A 16,624-nucleotide genomic window follows, 5' to 3' on the forward strand; every position below is an offset into this window, starting at 1 on the left:
TGTGTGTGTGTGTGTGTGTGTGACTGTGTGTGTGTGTGACAGACAGACAGACAGACAGACAGACAGACAGACAGACAGACAGACAGACAGACAGACAGACAGACAGACAGACAGACAGACAGACAGACAGACAGACAGACATAACGAGAATAATGAGACAGAATGAGAAGGGAACAGGAGTGTGTGCACTGTGCATGTGAAATAGATGATTACCTTTCAGTCCACTACATGCACTTCCATGTGGTAGACAGTAGATAGTTTATTGGTACCATCGTGTTATGGTCCATTTAGCATGCTTTGGGTGGTCCCGTGTTGTCAAACTGTTTAGAGCTTGTTCTCAGGACAAAAAATGGCTTTTGCTTCCTTCACTGAGGGATCTTTGTGTGTGTGTGTGTGAGTGAGTCTTCTTTGAGGGTGTGTGTTAGAGAGAATGAGGGGAAGTTGGAGAGTTGTGTGTGTATCTGACAGGAATGACAAATGTGGCTGTAAGTGGCGTGCAATAGGTGTTCCCCTTGAGGGTTGTTTGTGTGTGTGCGTCTGTGTCTGCATGTGCTGCCGGACCTGCCTCTCACCTGTACCGTTATCTCTGCTTCTACTGTAGCTCACTCCCCTTTTGACTCAGAGGCTCCATATACGTAGTTGTGGGACCATCCATATAATTAATAATACCTTATAATGCTTGTGAGGTGAGACATACTGCATGAAGTCACTCTCCTTAAATGTATAAGTTGTGTGTGTGTGTGTGCGTGCGTGCGTGCGTGCGTGCGTGTGTGTGTGTGTAAAATGTACGTGTCCATGCAGCACCCGACACTCTAGACCCTGACCCTGCTCCCTGACCAATGATAACCACAGTCACTCCGTCTCAACCGTGAGAAACTAACAGCAGTTTGGGAATTTTTGGCTCTTATAGCAGATGCAATTGCATCCAATTTGCCTCAAATTGGGGGGGAAAAGAGCAACAGCACAGGGAGAAAACTTAGAGAGTATTCATCAGTGAGTTTGGAGCTCGTGGGAAATGAGCAGTGTTTGCTCTTAAAGACATCCCAGAGGTAATGTAGACAACTAGGGGTTCTATCATTCTGTGTGTGTGGATGTGTGTGTGTGTGTGTGTGTGTGTGTGTGTGTGTGTGTGTGTGTGTGTGTGTGTGTGTGTGTGTGTGTGTGTGTGTGTGTGTGTGTGTGTGTGTGTTTGTGTTTGAGTGTGGCGCACCCATGTTCATCAGTCTCCAAGTATCTCTCCTCCTCTTGCTTCTTCCCATTATTAGTCCAGTCCTGGACAGAATTCCTCCCCGCTTGCCTCACCATATCAGGAATTCCTTGCAATGTATGGCCAAGAGAAACGTAAACCAATATGGACCGTCTCACTAGAATATCGGGATGAAGCTTGTTTTGTGTAGGAATACAGTACCTATAGCATCCATTGGCAGGGAACCAGAGAGAGACTTGGTTTCAGTTTTGTAGTAGAAGCATATTTATTTTCACGTTCTGTCTGTTAGCTAAGCTTTGCTGCAGTGGAGTCTGCAGTCCACATCGGACACGTCATGATAGATGTCTCCATGCAACAAAATACTGTATCACCGAGCGAGCCAGGGAAACAGATGGATAGTAGAGTTGAGAGCGAGAGCGAGAGATGAAGGGGTGAGTTTTGAGTGTGAGAGAGTGTGTGTGTGTGTGTGTGAAAATGTCTCACACAATGTCCTATAACCACATAGACTGTATACTGAGATCCTGTAGAATGTAGAGCATTCTTATTATTTGCGCTGCATGCCTCTAATTGTGATTTAAGAGCACTTTAGAATTCCAGGTCCACCATTTTACTCTGCCCCAAAAACGTTTGGATGAGGATTTTGGCAGAGCAATGCTTTGTACTGTGTGGTAAGGAATGTTGTTTGATGAATGTCTGTTTAAAAATGTCCCATTATGGAACTTTGGGGCTTGTTGCATTTCGTTGATATTTTTTTTACAATTATTAGAATTTTTTATTTATTTAACCTTTATTTAACTAGGCAAGTCAGTTAAGAACAAATTCTTATTTACAATGACGGCCTACCCCGGCCAAACCCGGATGACGCTGGGCCAATTGTGTGCCGCCCTACACACACGCACAGACACACACACACACACACACACACACTGCAATCAGGGGAACAAGAGTTGATCATACAAGTGTGGGATCTTCATTTGATCGCCCTGTTGCTGGGGAACTTTCCTGCAATGGACAGGACATTTTAAACTTGTAGTGTATTTGAGGTTTAAAAAGGCTCCTAAAAGCTTAGAATTTCCACTTTGAAATGAGATTTTCCGTTAGGAAAAATGTATCAAACCCTACAAAAATGTACATAAATTATAATCCACATAATAATTGACATAATAATTATTGTTGCTGCAGGATTATTTTCCTACTGTAGCAAACTGGCTCAAATTAAGATCCTACATCTGTAGACCCTCACTCCGTATCTGTAAAACGGGAACACCGTATCTGGTGCGGCACCACTTTGTTTACATTCCTGTTGTGTATTTTAGCAGCACCAGCTTAATTCCTCCCCTCCCGCACCGTGTTATTTTCCTCTTCCCAATTCACAACTGTACAAGGTGATATGATAAAAGGTGCTCTTTGATGGTAAACATAAGTACAGCTTCTGTGTGCTTTTTCAAGCGAGTGTAAGTGTACTGTGTGTGATGGCTAATCACGTCTGCCATCTATGTTTTGGTGCAGTCTGTATGTGTAAGGTGTGTTTCAATCCTTCTCGGGAAAGATAACGGTTCACCATTTTAATGTCTCTACAGAACATAGTGCTATTCTATTATCAACATTAGGTTAATCATCCAAAACATCCGGTTTGTTATGATCTGGTAGAAGTTATTTAGGAGTTATTTTTTACTGGTCCTGTTTTAAACATGTTCCAGCACTTTAAAGTTATAAGCCAGATACATTGTGATCGGTTTACAGGGACAGTTTGACGAGAGACATCTCCAACAACTACCTGCTGTCACGAGTTGACACCTGGGCCCCACATAGTTACTGGTAGGGGAATGTCTTTTTAACCCAGGGATCAGATTACAATCTAAGCCTCTATAACTCCTCACCCTTCCTTAAAGAGATTCAGAGACAGTCATGCCTGTCCATATGGAAGTCATGCATATCCCCATAGTGTCCCCTTAAATTAGTTCAAGATGTGTTTCTCTCCAGAGACCAAAAGTGTGAGATTCTCTGCATCATACGGGGAAACACACACACAAGGTGCTAACATGCTAAAATGCTAGTTGTAGGGTTCCAAAGGTGAGAGCAAACAAGGGCAACAACAGAGTCCGTTTTTTTCTCCTCTGTGGCACGTAATTGATAAATGATTGTACAATTATTGATTGGCTAGGGGGAGACTGTTCTAAGTTGCTGATTAGAAGGAAAGGACAAAGGAGAAGTAAACACATTGGCATGAGTTTGAGGCCTGAAGTCGATATTGTTCCAGAGAGAGACAAGAAACGTCAGGACATCAGACAGTGTATGTCATCATACACTGTGCCCAGTTTATTGAAAAGCACAACCAGCCTCAGTATGCACTCCATCAGATTCAACGCTGCTTTAACGTTGGCACGCGTTATGCAGCAGAAATTAGCACTGCACTAATACATGTGTCAACGGTTAATTGTTTACAGTCTGGCGTTTAGTGAGATGAATAAAATCTTTGAGGGCACAGGGCCATGTTTTCTGAAGGCCCCATATATTTGAAGGGGATCAGCTAATGTTACACATGGCTACTTTAAAGACTTTTGGTTCCTTTACAGTATAACTGTTGACCGACCCTGAAGGGAGGTTTGTTAAGGAGATTGAGTGAAAACATCCTGTGTGTTGTTTTGGGCATAGTGAACAGTTGTCCATTCAGTTGTCACCTGACAGAGGGTCAGAACATCTCATGGCAAAGTAACCTTAAAGAAGGTCACGGTAACTCATGGCTAAGAGTTGCCAGTTAAACAGTGAAAAGCCGACTGTGACCAAAATATGCCCACTCACGCGTCTATGAAAAGTTAATGAAAGTGTTTTTGCTTTTTTTTAAGTATAATAATGCTATGCTGTTCAAGAGAATGGTGTACTGTAACTCCTCCAAAAATCCCTAGCGACCGTAATTGTGCAAATTAATGTCATGCCATGTGTTATCTGGTATGCTTTACGGGTGTGTGTTTTGGTAACACTTAAAAGGAGAGCAGGACTCATCCTATTGCCATTGCCTATAGCCCCATTGTCATCATATGTTATGAAGATTGTCCAATGACTTGTACAGTAACACATTGTACATAGCACAATTTAAAACTGACCTTAGATCAGTGTCAGGGCTCAACCTCATCCTATTTCTATACTCTAGTCACACATGGTGCACAATGTGATCTAAAGGTCTCACGGTTCTCCACCAACAAAGTCTAGTGCCATGCCAGCTCCTCAAGACTAAGGCCATGCAGAGCCCCTATAATACCCCTTAATGGGGAACACTGGGCCCAGACATTTAATAATAGCTGATTTCTCCAAAATGCCTCCATGCAATTAAGACGGCGGTCTCGCCTCGCATAATGGCTCTTTATTGACCAGTGGTTGCTGCTGGAAGGGAGTGAAGGAAAGGGATAATAGAGGAGAACGAGACCCTGTTTCCGCTCCTCTGTTCGCAATCCCAGCCTTTGACGTGGCCTGTAAGCTTGACAAGGGGGTTTACATTTGTGGCTGCGGGTAACATTGTCCCCGATGATTACAGTAAAATGGCAGCCCTGTCGGTTGCCAGTTCTGTCAGAATCAATGGCTTGCTGTATTTTGTCTCTTCAACCACATCCCACCACCGAAGTAGAACTGAGTCATCGACGGCCCTGTTAGACCCTCCTGGGACGCCGTCAGTCAAATATGGATCCCGGTTCACATGACTGCACCATTATGCTTATTGAAAGTGACTTCTCTGACGACCCCAGGGAGTAGAATAGAATACTCTATAAGATCACATTCAAGGTGGTTATATCCTTAACATTGTGTTTTGGTGTACAGTGATTGTTTTGAATCATAGTTTGCCCTCTACACACCCATTGGAGTCTAGAGTAATTCACAACTGACAGAGGTTAGATGATGCCCATTCCCACATCAATAGTGATCAATAGAGATCCTACTGTACATTCAAGCATACTAGTTAAAAATGCAACTAAGCAACTAAGACCCTAATACTGTTACTGATCATACTGTGTTTATGACAGCTGTGGAGGAGGAGCCCTGCTTATGATCCTGGTTTTGTTGTATGTACAACTAACCGATAGCAGTCCAGCTGTTATATCTAACATACAAACCTGTGTTGTACCTGCTGCCTCTCACAGAAGAATGGAAGTGGCTTACTTCCGTGTTCCCCAGCATGGCCAGATAGTATAGACCAGAGGTAGGGAACTACACTGAACAAAAATATAAATGCAACATGTCAAGTGTTGGTCCCATGTTTTATGAGTTGAAAAGATCCCAGAAATGTTCTATGCGCACTAGAAGCTTATTTCTCTCATATTTGTTTATATCCCTGCTTGTGAGCGTTTCTCCATTGCCAAGATAATCAATCCACCTGAGAGCTGTGGTAGAAGAAGAAGAAGAAGCTGATTAAACAGCATGATCATTACACAGGTGCACGTTGTGCTGGGGACAATAAAAAGGTCACTCTAAAATGTGTAGTTTTGCTACAGATGTCGCAAGTTTTGAGGGGGAGCGTGCAATTGGAATGCTGACTGCAGGATCGTCCACCAGAGCTGTTGCCAGAGAATGTTAATTATTAACAATGTTAATTTCTCTATCATCTCTCTACCAATGTCGTTTTAGAGAATTTGGCAGTAAGTCCAACCGGCCTCACAACCGCAGACCACATGTATGGCATCGTGTGGGCGAGCGGTTTGCTGATGTCAATGTTGTGAACAGAGTGCCCCATGGTGGCGGTGGGGTTATGGTATGGGCAGGCATAAGCTACGGACAATGAACACATTTGCATTTTATTGATGTCAATTTGAATGCACAGAGATACCGTGACAAGATCCTGAGGCCCATTGTCGTGCCATGTTTGGAATGCTCTGGATCAATGTGTGCGACAGCGTGTTCCAGTTCCCGCCAATATCCAGCAATTACGCACAGCTATTGAAGAGGAGTGGGACAACATTCCACAGGCTACAAACAACAGCCTGATCAACTTTATGCGAAGGAGAAGTGTCTCGCTGCATGAGGCAAATGGTGGTCACACCAGATACTGACTGGTTTTCTGATCCACGGCCCTACCTATTTTTTTCAAGGTATCTTTGACCATTAGATGCATATCTGTATTACCGGTCATGTGAAATCTATTGATTAGGGCCAAATGAATTTATTTCAATTGGCTGATTTCCTTATATGAACTGTAACTCAGTAAAATCTTTGAAATTGTTGCATGTTGCGTTTATATTTTTGTTCAGGAGCGGGACGATTTTTGTCTGGAGCGGATGGTCGAGGTGCCGGAACATAATTATAAAAATAAAAAAATACAAATGTATTTTAGGGGGCCAAAAAAAAAAATCAGTTGCCCGCATGTTGCCAACGCCCTGGTATACAGTGGGGGGGGAAAAGTATTTGATCCCCTGCTGATTTTGTACTTTTTCCCACTTACAAAGAAATGATCAGTCTATAATTTTAATGGTAGGTTTATTTGAACAGTGAGAGACAGAATAACAACAAAAAAATCCAAAAAAACGCATGTCAAAAATGTTATAAAGTGATTAGCATTTTAATGAGGGAAATAAGTATTTGACCCCTCTGCAAAACATGACTTAGTACTTGGTGGCAAAACCCTTGTTGGAAATCACAGAGGTCAGACGTTTCTTGTGGTGGGCCACCAGGTTTACACACATCTCAGGAGGGATTTTGTCCCACTCCTCTTTGCAGATCTTCTCCAAGTCATTAAGGTTTCGAGGCTGACATCTGGCAACTCGAACCTTCAGCTCCCTCCACAGATTTTCTATGGATTAAGGTCTGGAGACTGGCTAGGCCACTCCAGGACCTTAATGTGCTTCTTCTTGAGCCACTCCTTTGTTGCCTTGGCCGTGTGTTTTGGGTCAGTGTCATGCTGGAATACCCATCCACGACCCATTTTCAATGCCCTGGCTGCGGGAAGGAGGTTCTCACCCAAGATTTGACAGTACATGGCCCCGTCAAATGATGCGGTGAAGTTGTCCTGTCCCCTTAGCAGAAAAACACCCCCAAAGCATAATGTTTCCACCTCCATGTTTGACGGTGGAGATGGTGTTCTTGGGGTCATAGGCAGCATTCCTCCTCCTCCAAACACGGCGAGTTGAGTTGATACCAAAGAGCTCCATTTTGGTCTCATCTGACCACAACACTTTCACCAGTTGTCCTCTGAATCATTCAGATGTTCATTGGCAAACTTTAGACGGGCATGTATATGTATTCTTGAGCAGGGGGACCTTGCGGGCGCTGCAGGATTTCAGTCCTTCACGGCGTAGTGTGTTACCAATTGTTTTCTTGGTGACTATGGTCCCAGCTGCCTTGAGATCATTGACAAGACCCTCCCATGTAGTTCTGGGCTGATTCCTCACCGTTCTCATGATCATTGCAACCCCACGAGGTGAGATCTTGCATGGAGCCACAGGCCGAGGGATATTGACAGTTCTTTTGTGTTTCTTCCATTTGCGAATAATCACACCAAATGTTGTCACCTTCTCACCAAGCTGCTTGGCGATGGTCTTGTAGCCCATTCCAGCCTTGTGTAGGTCTACAATCTTGTTCCTGACATCCTTGGAGAGCTCTTTGGTCTTGGCCATGGTGGAGAGTTTGGAATCTGATTGATTGATTGATTGCTTCTGTGGACAGGTGTCTTTTTTACAGGTAACAAGCTGCGGTTAGGAGCACTCCCTTTAAGAGTATGCTCCTAATCTCAGCTCGTTACCTATATAAAAGACACCTGGGAGCCAGAAATCTTTCTGATTGAGAGGGGGTCAAATACTTATTTCCCTCATTAAAATGCAAATCATTTTATAACATTTTTGACATGCTTTTTTCTGGATTTTTTGTTGTTGTTATTCTGTCTCTCACTGTTCAAATAAACCTACCATTAAAATTATAGACTGATCATTTCTTTGTCAGTGGGCAAACGTACAAAATCAGCAGGGGATCAAATACTTTTTTCCCCCACTGTAGACCCTTAGCCCCTCCACACATTATCACTTTCTTGCAAAGGCTTGAGAGGCTCGATAGAAGGTAGGTACCCTCTTGCTTTGTCCCTATCCCACCCATCATTATCATCAGCCAGCATGTGCATCCCCCACCCCTACTCCTCCCAAAACTCCAGACGACTCCCCGTACGCTATGTGAAATATTCTCTCCCTGGGAACCATGGGTGCGCGCCAGCAGTTGAGTGCGGGGAAGGGGGGCTGTGTTCCGCGTAACATCCCCTCCCATGAGGTCTCTCTCTCTCTCTCTCTCTCTCTCTCTCTCTCTCTCTCTCTCTTTATCAAGCCCCCAGTCTCCCTGTGGAATGTTTATGGAATGCAGGCCCTAGCTGTTTCCACGGTTTCATCAGAAAGCCCTTGTGTTCTTGTTTGCTTTTTCTGCCTTGATTGATGGAGGGACTTTAGTATTGGATAAAAGGCAGGAAACACCTTGCCAGATCTGGATCCTTCCATGCTGCAAATATTCAACATCCAGACCAGCAGCACTAAAACCACAGGGCTGGTCATGTAGCCAACATGGAGCAGTCAACTGATCTTCAACAGAGAAACTGGGGTTGACATAGACTCTTGCCCTCACATTCGGCTGCAATATTATAGTCACAATTGTCATACAGTACAATGTTATGATTTACCTTACAGGAGCAGAAATGGTGACTTGTATAAAAAGTTCAATGACAGTATTAGTCTTTGAGTGTGCAAGCAGGTATGCTGTACATTGTGTTTGCATGTATATGTGTGTGTCTGTGTGTGTGTGTGTGTATTTCTGTGTGTGTGTCTGTGTAGCATACATGTGTTTTCTCCAAACTGTCCATAAAGAGAACCACAAACAGAGACAGGCCCTACAAACTTTTACTGAAAAGTGTAACTCTTTCTATGTTCCCCAAATGGAAGAGTTTATTTGCTCTGCTCACTAACATTACAATATTGGCTCTGGAATGAAACTGCGGTGATTAATGCTTATTTGAGCGAAGGTATGCAGTTGGCGTCCCAGAGATGTGTATGTACTGTATCAATATTGCTCTAATGGAGTCAATTATGGACATATTTATTTGCACATCAGGAATTCTGAGAGATTGTGTGCAAAACAGATTGTGGTTATAAGGGAGAGTGTGTGTGAACAGTTTGTAATTATTCAGCATGTGTGTATGCACGCATGTCTGTGTATGTGTCTGTGCATACAGTATGCGTGTCATGTGGCGCACCCATGTCTGTATGAGGGATAGAGAAAGACATAGACATCCACCCATCTATCTCACCAGAGACCTCAGACGCCACTGAGAGATAACTCATGTTGTGTGCCAGTTAGTCTGCTGTCGCCGTGTTTCCAAAACTAGACCCGGAGCATCAAACCAGCCCACCTGCCCGCGAAGGGGATTTCTGTATCCCCATAACTCTTCTCCACAAATGTGCTAAATGCCAGCCAGGCTGCCTGTCAGTGCTAGCCTGTCTCAGCCTGCCACAGCTCCCTGAGAGACAAAAGAACTATTGCTTTCCAAGGCTTGACTAAGGCAGTTAACTCAAATTGAGTTATAGTACTGTATGTCAGCTCAGGGTAACCAAGGGTGAGTAATCTAATGTTGCCATATCCCAATAGACTTAGACTTACACATATTATGATAAGCTACAACACGATACAATACATTGCAATTTTACAATAAAGTCTACTACAATGCAATGTGGTGCACATACACATATCTATCGCATTTTACTTTCTTACATTTGATCATATGGGCATAATGTTCTTCCATTGCTTGGTCATGTTCAAATAACTTGTGACTGATATTGTTTCATGGCAGGAATTCGCTATTACCCTCAAACACACAAGTCTCCCTCGTGATTGGAGATTAACCTTTACCTTCCCCTCTGTTATCTGTATCCTAAGCAATAACAAACCTTCTTAGCCTGGTGCCAGATCAGTTTGTGCTGTCTGCCATCCCCTACGGTCACACATACAGATCTGTGATCAGGCTACCACTTTCTTGCTCTCCTTGTTTCTGCCTCCCCTTTTCCCCTCTTTCACTGTCTCCATGGGGTTCTCAATGCTTGGCCATTTGCCAAACAATAGAAACATGGCAATATGTAAATCACCTCATTGGTAAATAAGACTTGATCCCACATGTCATCCTGAAGAGTCTGGAGGAAGTGTGACCTCGCTGTGCAGTAACAAAAGAAACAAGGCATAGCTTCTCTCTGCCGTGTGACAGTACTTCTGCCAAACAAAGATGGAGTGAGAATGAACAGGCGGCCCTGTTGAAGACGCAGCAGGCCTCTCCACTCCTCGCCAGGGAGAATAAACATGGCAGGTATTTAGAGTGTGTCAAAGCCTGCTCTATTTCACACCCCTCTTTCACCCCTCTGCCATGTGCGCTCTCCACTCTGTCTCTGTCTGTCCGTCTGTCCGTCCGTCCGTCTGTCTCTGTCTCTGTCTAACTCTCTCTCTCCCTCTCTCTCTCCCTCTCTCTCTCTCTCTCTCTCCCTCTCTCTCTCTCTCTCTCTCTCTCTCTCCCCCCCTCTCTCTCTCTAAGATGTTACTCACATCGATTCCCTCGCCTGGCCCTTCAGTGTTGCTAAATGTTTGAATTTTTTTTATTATTTCACCTTTATTTAACCAGGTAGGCTAGTTGAGAACAAGTTCTCATTTACAATTGCGACCTGGCCAAGATAAAGCAAAGCAGTGCGACACAAACAACAACACAGAGTTACACATGGAATAAACAAACTTACAGCCAATAACACAATAGAGAAAAAGTCTATATACAGTGTGTGCAAATGAGGTAAGATAAGGGAGGTAAGGCAATAAATAGGTCATAGTGGCGAAATAATTACAATTTAGCAATTAAACACTGGAGTGATAGATGTGCAGAAGATGAATGTGCAAGTAGAGATCCTGGGGTGTAAAGGAGCAAAAAAATTATAATAACAGTATGGGGATGAGGTGGTTGGATGGGCTATTTACAGATGGGCTATGTACAGGTGCAGTGATCTGTGAGCTGCTCTGACAGCTGGGGCTTAAAGTTAGTGAGGGAGATATGGGTCTCCAGCTTCAGTGATTTTTGCAATTCGTTCCAGTCATTGGCAGCAGAGAACTGTAAGGAAAGGTGGCCATAGGAGGAATTGGCTTTGGGGGTGACCAGTGAAATATACCTGCTGGAGTGCATGCTACGGGTGGGTGCTGCTATGGTGACCAGTGAGCTGAGATAAGGCGGGGCTTTACCTAGCAAAGACTTATAGATGACCTGGAGCCAGTGGGTTTGGCGACGAATATGAAGCGAGGGCCAGCCAACGAGAGCATACAGGTCGCAGTGGTGGGTAGTATATGGGGCTTTGGTGACAAAACGGATGGCACTGTGATAGACTGCATCCAATTTTCTGAGTAGAGTGTTGGAGGCTATTTTGTAAATGACATCGCCGAAGTCGTGGATCGGCAGTATAATCAGTTTTACGAGGGTATGTTTGGCAGCATGAGTGAAGGATGCTTTGTTGTGAAATAGGAAGCCGATTCTAGATTTAATTTTGGATTGGATATGCTTAATGTGAGTCTGGAAGGAGAGTTTACAGTCTAACCAGACACCTAGGTATTTGTAGTTGTCCACATATTCTAAGTCAGAACTGTCCAGAGTATCGATGCTAGACGGGTGGGCGAGTGCAGGCAGCGATCGGTTGAAGAGCATGCATTTAGTTTTACTTGCATTTAAGAGCAGTTGGAGGCCTGGAAGGAGTGTTGTATTGAAGCTCGTCTGGAGGTTTGTTAACCTGTTGGGGATCTTATCCCGATATCGGGATTCATTGTCAAGAGACCACGGCGGGAAATTCAAAAACTGCAAGAATCTAATAATTTCAATTTCTCAAACAATCAACTATTTCTCACAATTTGAAAGATAAACATCTCCTAAATCCAACCACATTGTCCGATTTCAGAGGCTTTACGGCGAAAGCATAAAGTTAGGTTATGTTAGGAGAGTACATTGAAAATAGCTGTGTGTAATGTTTTGTCAATTCAAAGACAGGCGTCACCATAAGCGGATAACCAGCTAGAATTATGCACCAACCTTTGACAATCTTCCTCAGATGACACTCCTAAGACATTATGTTACACAATACATGCATTTTTTGTTCCATCAAGTTCATATTTATATCCAAAAACAGCATTTTACCGAAGCGGTGAAAATCCGATTTTTTTTTCTCTCAAATGCTTCCGGTGAACAACGTTACAAATCACAAAATTACTATTCGATAACATTGGTAAATTATATTATTGTCATTCAAATATTCAGTGTCCAAAGAAGGGCCAGAAGTATACAGAATGGTGTCATCTGCGTAGAGGTGGATCAGAGAATCACCAGCAGCAAGAGCGACATCATTGATGTATACAGAGAAGAGTCCCCCATAGAGACTGCCATAGGTTCAGACAACAGACCCTCCGATTTGACACACTGAACTCTATCAGAGTAGCTTGTGAACCAGGCAATGCAGTCATTTGAGAAACCAAGGCTGTTGAGTCTGCCGATAAGAATGTGGTGATTGACAGAGTCGAAAACCTTGGCCAGGTCGATGAAGATGGCTGCACAGTATTGTCTTTTATCAATGGCGGTTATGATATTGTTGAGGACCTTAGTGTGGCTGAGGTGCACACATGACCAGCTCGGAAACCAGATTGCATAGCGGAGAAGGTATGGTGGGATTCGAAATGGTCGGTGATCTGTTTGTTAACTTGGCTTTCGAAGACTTTAGAAAGGCAGGGTAGGATAGATATAGGTCTGTAACAGTTTGGGTCTAGAGTGTCTCCCCCTTTGACAAGGGGGATGACCGCGGCAGCTTTCCAATCTTTAGGGATCTCAGATGATACGAAAGAGAGGTTGAACAAGCCAGTAATAGGGGTTGCGAAGGATCATTTTAGAAAGAGAGGGTACAGATTGTCTAGCCCAGCTGATTTGTTGGGTTTCAGATTTTGCCGCTCTTTCATCAGCTATCTGGATTTGGGTGAAGGAGAAATGGGGGAGGCTTGGGCAAGTTGTTGTGGGGGGGTGCAGAGCTGTTGACCGGGGTAGGGATAGCCAGGTGGAAAGCATGACCATCCGTAGAAAAATGTTTTTTGAAATTCTCGATTATCGTAGATTTATCGGTGGTGACAGTGTTTCCTAGCCTCGGTGCAGTGGGCAGCTGGGAGGAGGTGCTCTTATTCTCCATGGACTTTACAGTGTCCCAGAACTTTTTGGAGTTTGTGCAACAGGATGTTCATTTCTGTTTGAAAAAGCTAGCCTTTGCTTTCCTAACTGCCTGTGTATATTGGTTCCTAACTTCCCTGAAAAGTTGCATATTGTGGGGGCTATTGGTTGCTAACGCAGTACGCCACAGGATGTTTTTGTGCTGGTCAAAGGCAGTCAAGTCTGGAGTGATCCAAGGGCTATATCTGTTCTTAGTTCTACATTTTTGGAATGGGGCATGCTTATTTAAGATGGTGAGGAAATCCCTTTTTAATAATAACCAGGCATCCTCTACTGACGGAATGAGGTCAATATCCTTCCATGATACCCGGGCCAGGTTGATTAGAAAGGCCTGCTCGCTGAAGTGTTTTAGGGAGCAGTTGACAGTGATGAGGGGTGGTCGTTTGACTGCGGAACCATTACAGACGCAGGCAATGAGGCAGTGATCGCTGAGATCCTGGTTGAAGACAGCAGAGGTGTATTTTGAGGGCAGGTTGGTCAGGATGATATCTATGAGGGTGCACGTGTTTACGGATTTAGGGTTGTACCTGGTATGTTCCTTGATAATTTGTGTGAGATTGAGGGCATCTAGCTTAGTTTGTAGGACAGCCGGGGTGTTAAGCATATACCAGTTTAGGTCACCTAACAGTACAAACTCTGGAGATAAATGGGGGGCAAATAATTCACATATGTTGTCCAGGGCCCAGCTGGGGGCTGAGGGGGGTCTATAACAAGCGGCAACAATGAGAGACTTATTTCTGGAAAGGTGGATTTTTAAAATTAGAAGCTCAAACTGTTTGGGCTCAGACCTGGACAGCATGACTGTCACGACACCGACGGATGGTGGCGCCCCTCCTCGACCGGGCGGCGCTCGGCGGTCGTCGTCGCCGGCCTACTAGCTGCCATCGATCCTTTTTGTTTCACTTTCTGTTGGTTAGGTCTAGGTAGGCACGCACCTGTTTTGGTTTAGTTATTAGTAGGGGGGGTTATTTAGTTTAGCAAGGTATGTCTGTGTTTGTGCGTGATTATGTTCCTTGTCAGGTTTGTGGAATCTTGAGGAACGTGTGTTTTTTTTCCCTCTGCCTGTGGTTGTTTTTGTGTTTTATCACCGCAGAGGTATTTATGGGCTGCGTCCCTATTTTGGACGTTTAATAAGGGTTTTGGAGTGTGGAATCTGTTTGGCGACCTGCCCTGCCGTGTTTGGACGGTCTTTATTTTTTGTGCATACGGATTAAAGTGTGTTCAAGAATTTACTGTCTCCTGCGCTTGACTCTACCTCTCCTGCTTCCTTGAGCCAGCCCTGACAATGACAGAACTGCAGTAGATTGCAACTCCGCCCCCTTTGGCAGTTCTATCTTGGCGGAAAATGTTGTAGTTGGGGATGGAAATGTAAGATTTTGGTGGCCTTCCTAAGCCAGGATTCAGACACGACTAGGACATCAGGGTTGGCGGAGTGTGCTCAAGCAGTGAATAAAACAAACTCAGGGAGGAGGCTTCTGATGTTAACATTCATAAAACCAAGGCTTTTACGGTTACAGAAGTCAACAAATGATAGCGCCTGGGGAATAGGAGTGGACCTGGGGGCTACAGGGCCTGGGTTAACCTCTACATCACCAGAAGAAGAGAACAGTAGTAGGATAAGGGTACTGCTAAAGGCTATAGGAACTGGTCATCCAGTGCGTTGTGGACAGAGAATAAAAGGAGAAGATTTCTGGGGGTGGTAGAATAGATTCATGGCATAATGTACAGACAATGGTATGGTAGGATATGAGTACAGTGGAGGTAAACCTAGGCTTTGAGTGACGATGAGAGAGGTTTTGTCTCTGGAGGCACCAGTTAAGCTAGGTGAGGTCTCCGCATGTGTGCGGGGTGAGACAAAAGAGCTATGTAAGGCATTTTGAGTGGGACCGAGAGCTCTACAGTGAAATAAAACAATAAGAACTAGCCAAGACAGCAGTAGACAAGGCATATTGACATTAGAGAGAGGCGTAAAGCAATCACAGGTGTTGATCAGGAGAGCTAAGATAACAACGGGTAAATGGCCATGAATGGGCAGAGTGTGTCAGTTAGGTACATACAGGACCTGAGTTCGAGGCTGGGGCCGACAGGTAAACAAAATGAGGTACCATGTTATTGAAACAGTCTCTTTGTGCTTTAGCTGTGTAGCCGAGTCATCATAGGGTCAAAAGAGCGGCAATAGGTAAGTCAGGGTGCCGTTAGGCGAACAGGGGACACAGCGTTCAGAAAAGCTAGCGGGCTGGGGCTAGTAGATGGTTCTATGGCGACATCGTAACAGAATAGCCTGTTGAGACCACATCCGGTGATCACGTTGGCAGTCCAGTCGTGATGGATCGGCGGGGCTCCTTATCGACAATAAAGGGTCCAGGCCTATTGGCAAAGGAGGTATTGTAGCCCTAGAATTAGCTGGTATATGAGCCTAGCTCAAGGCTAGCTCAAGGCTAGTTGGTGCTTGCTAACAGTAGCCACTGATTTGCAGCTAGCTAGCTGCGATGATCCGGTGTAATGATCCAGAGCGGCAGGAATCCGGTGATATGGTGGAGAGAATCAGTCTGATATGCTCTGGGTTGATATCGCGCTGTGCAGACTGGCAGGTGTTGTCCAAGCTAAGGCTGGCCGAGCTAAGGCTGGCTGGCTGGTGAACGAGAAAAAGGTGAAGGCCGCTAGCCGTGGCTAACAAAGACTAGAAGTTAGTTAGCTGGCTAGTTTCTGATGGAAGTTCCAGTAATAAGGAATAAAAATAGCAGATCCGTACCGCATTGGGTGAGGCGGGTTGCAGGAAAGTATTTTTAGTTCGTAGATAGAAAGTGAGATTAAGATATATATGAAAAAGACCGGCTATTTACATATTGAGAAGGGAAACAATGTTATGTAGTTAGTGTGGGATGGATCAGAGCTTGGCAGTCATCTGAAGATGTTCTACATTTCACACTGAAAGAAAAAAGAGAAAGGAACGCATAGCTGTTGCTCAGACGGAATGTTCTGAAGGGGGAATGGGCACAGGCACATGGGCCAGTGATTCCACTTCATTCCTTTCTCTAGTGTTTATACCCAATAAGTCCAAACTAACACAGAATCTTGCAAACTAAGATACCCCTGCTACGGAAAGCCCTCTGTTATTGGTTATGCCAAGTAAATTGAATTTGCACACTAAATATTTCAATGAGGAATTGCCAGATGCATGGATG

The 16,624-nt window shown here is 44.4% G+C and overlaps 1 protein-coding gene across 13 annotated transcripts in view; it reads left to right on the forward strand.

The window, feature by feature from the left end:
- The window catches only part of tns1b (tensin 1b), a 313,864-nt gene that overhangs the window by 164,446 nt on the left and 132,794 nt on the right, over window positions 1–16,624 (forward strand). For 2 of the 13 annotated variants that reach the window (XM_014164413.3, XM_014164414.3), the window contains exon 1: window positions 1,278–1,638. The exons of the other annotated variants lie outside the window; for them this stretch is intronic. In XM_014164413.3, the coding sequence (XP_014019888.1) occupies window positions 1,549–1,638 (90 nt within the window). In that variant the 5' untranslated portion in view covers window positions 1,278–1,548. Of the gene's footprint in view, window positions 1–1,277; window positions 1,639–16,624 lie in introns of those variants that run through there. 13 annotated transcript variants of the gene reach the window in all.

The sequence above is a fragment of the Salmo salar genome, chromosome 21 (assembly GCF_965601325.2).
Source record: "Salmo salar chromosome 21, fSalSal1, whole genome shotgun sequence".
Classification (NCBI taxonomy): Eukaryota; Metazoa; Chordata; class Actinopteri; order Salmoniformes; family Salmonidae; genus Salmo; species Salmo salar.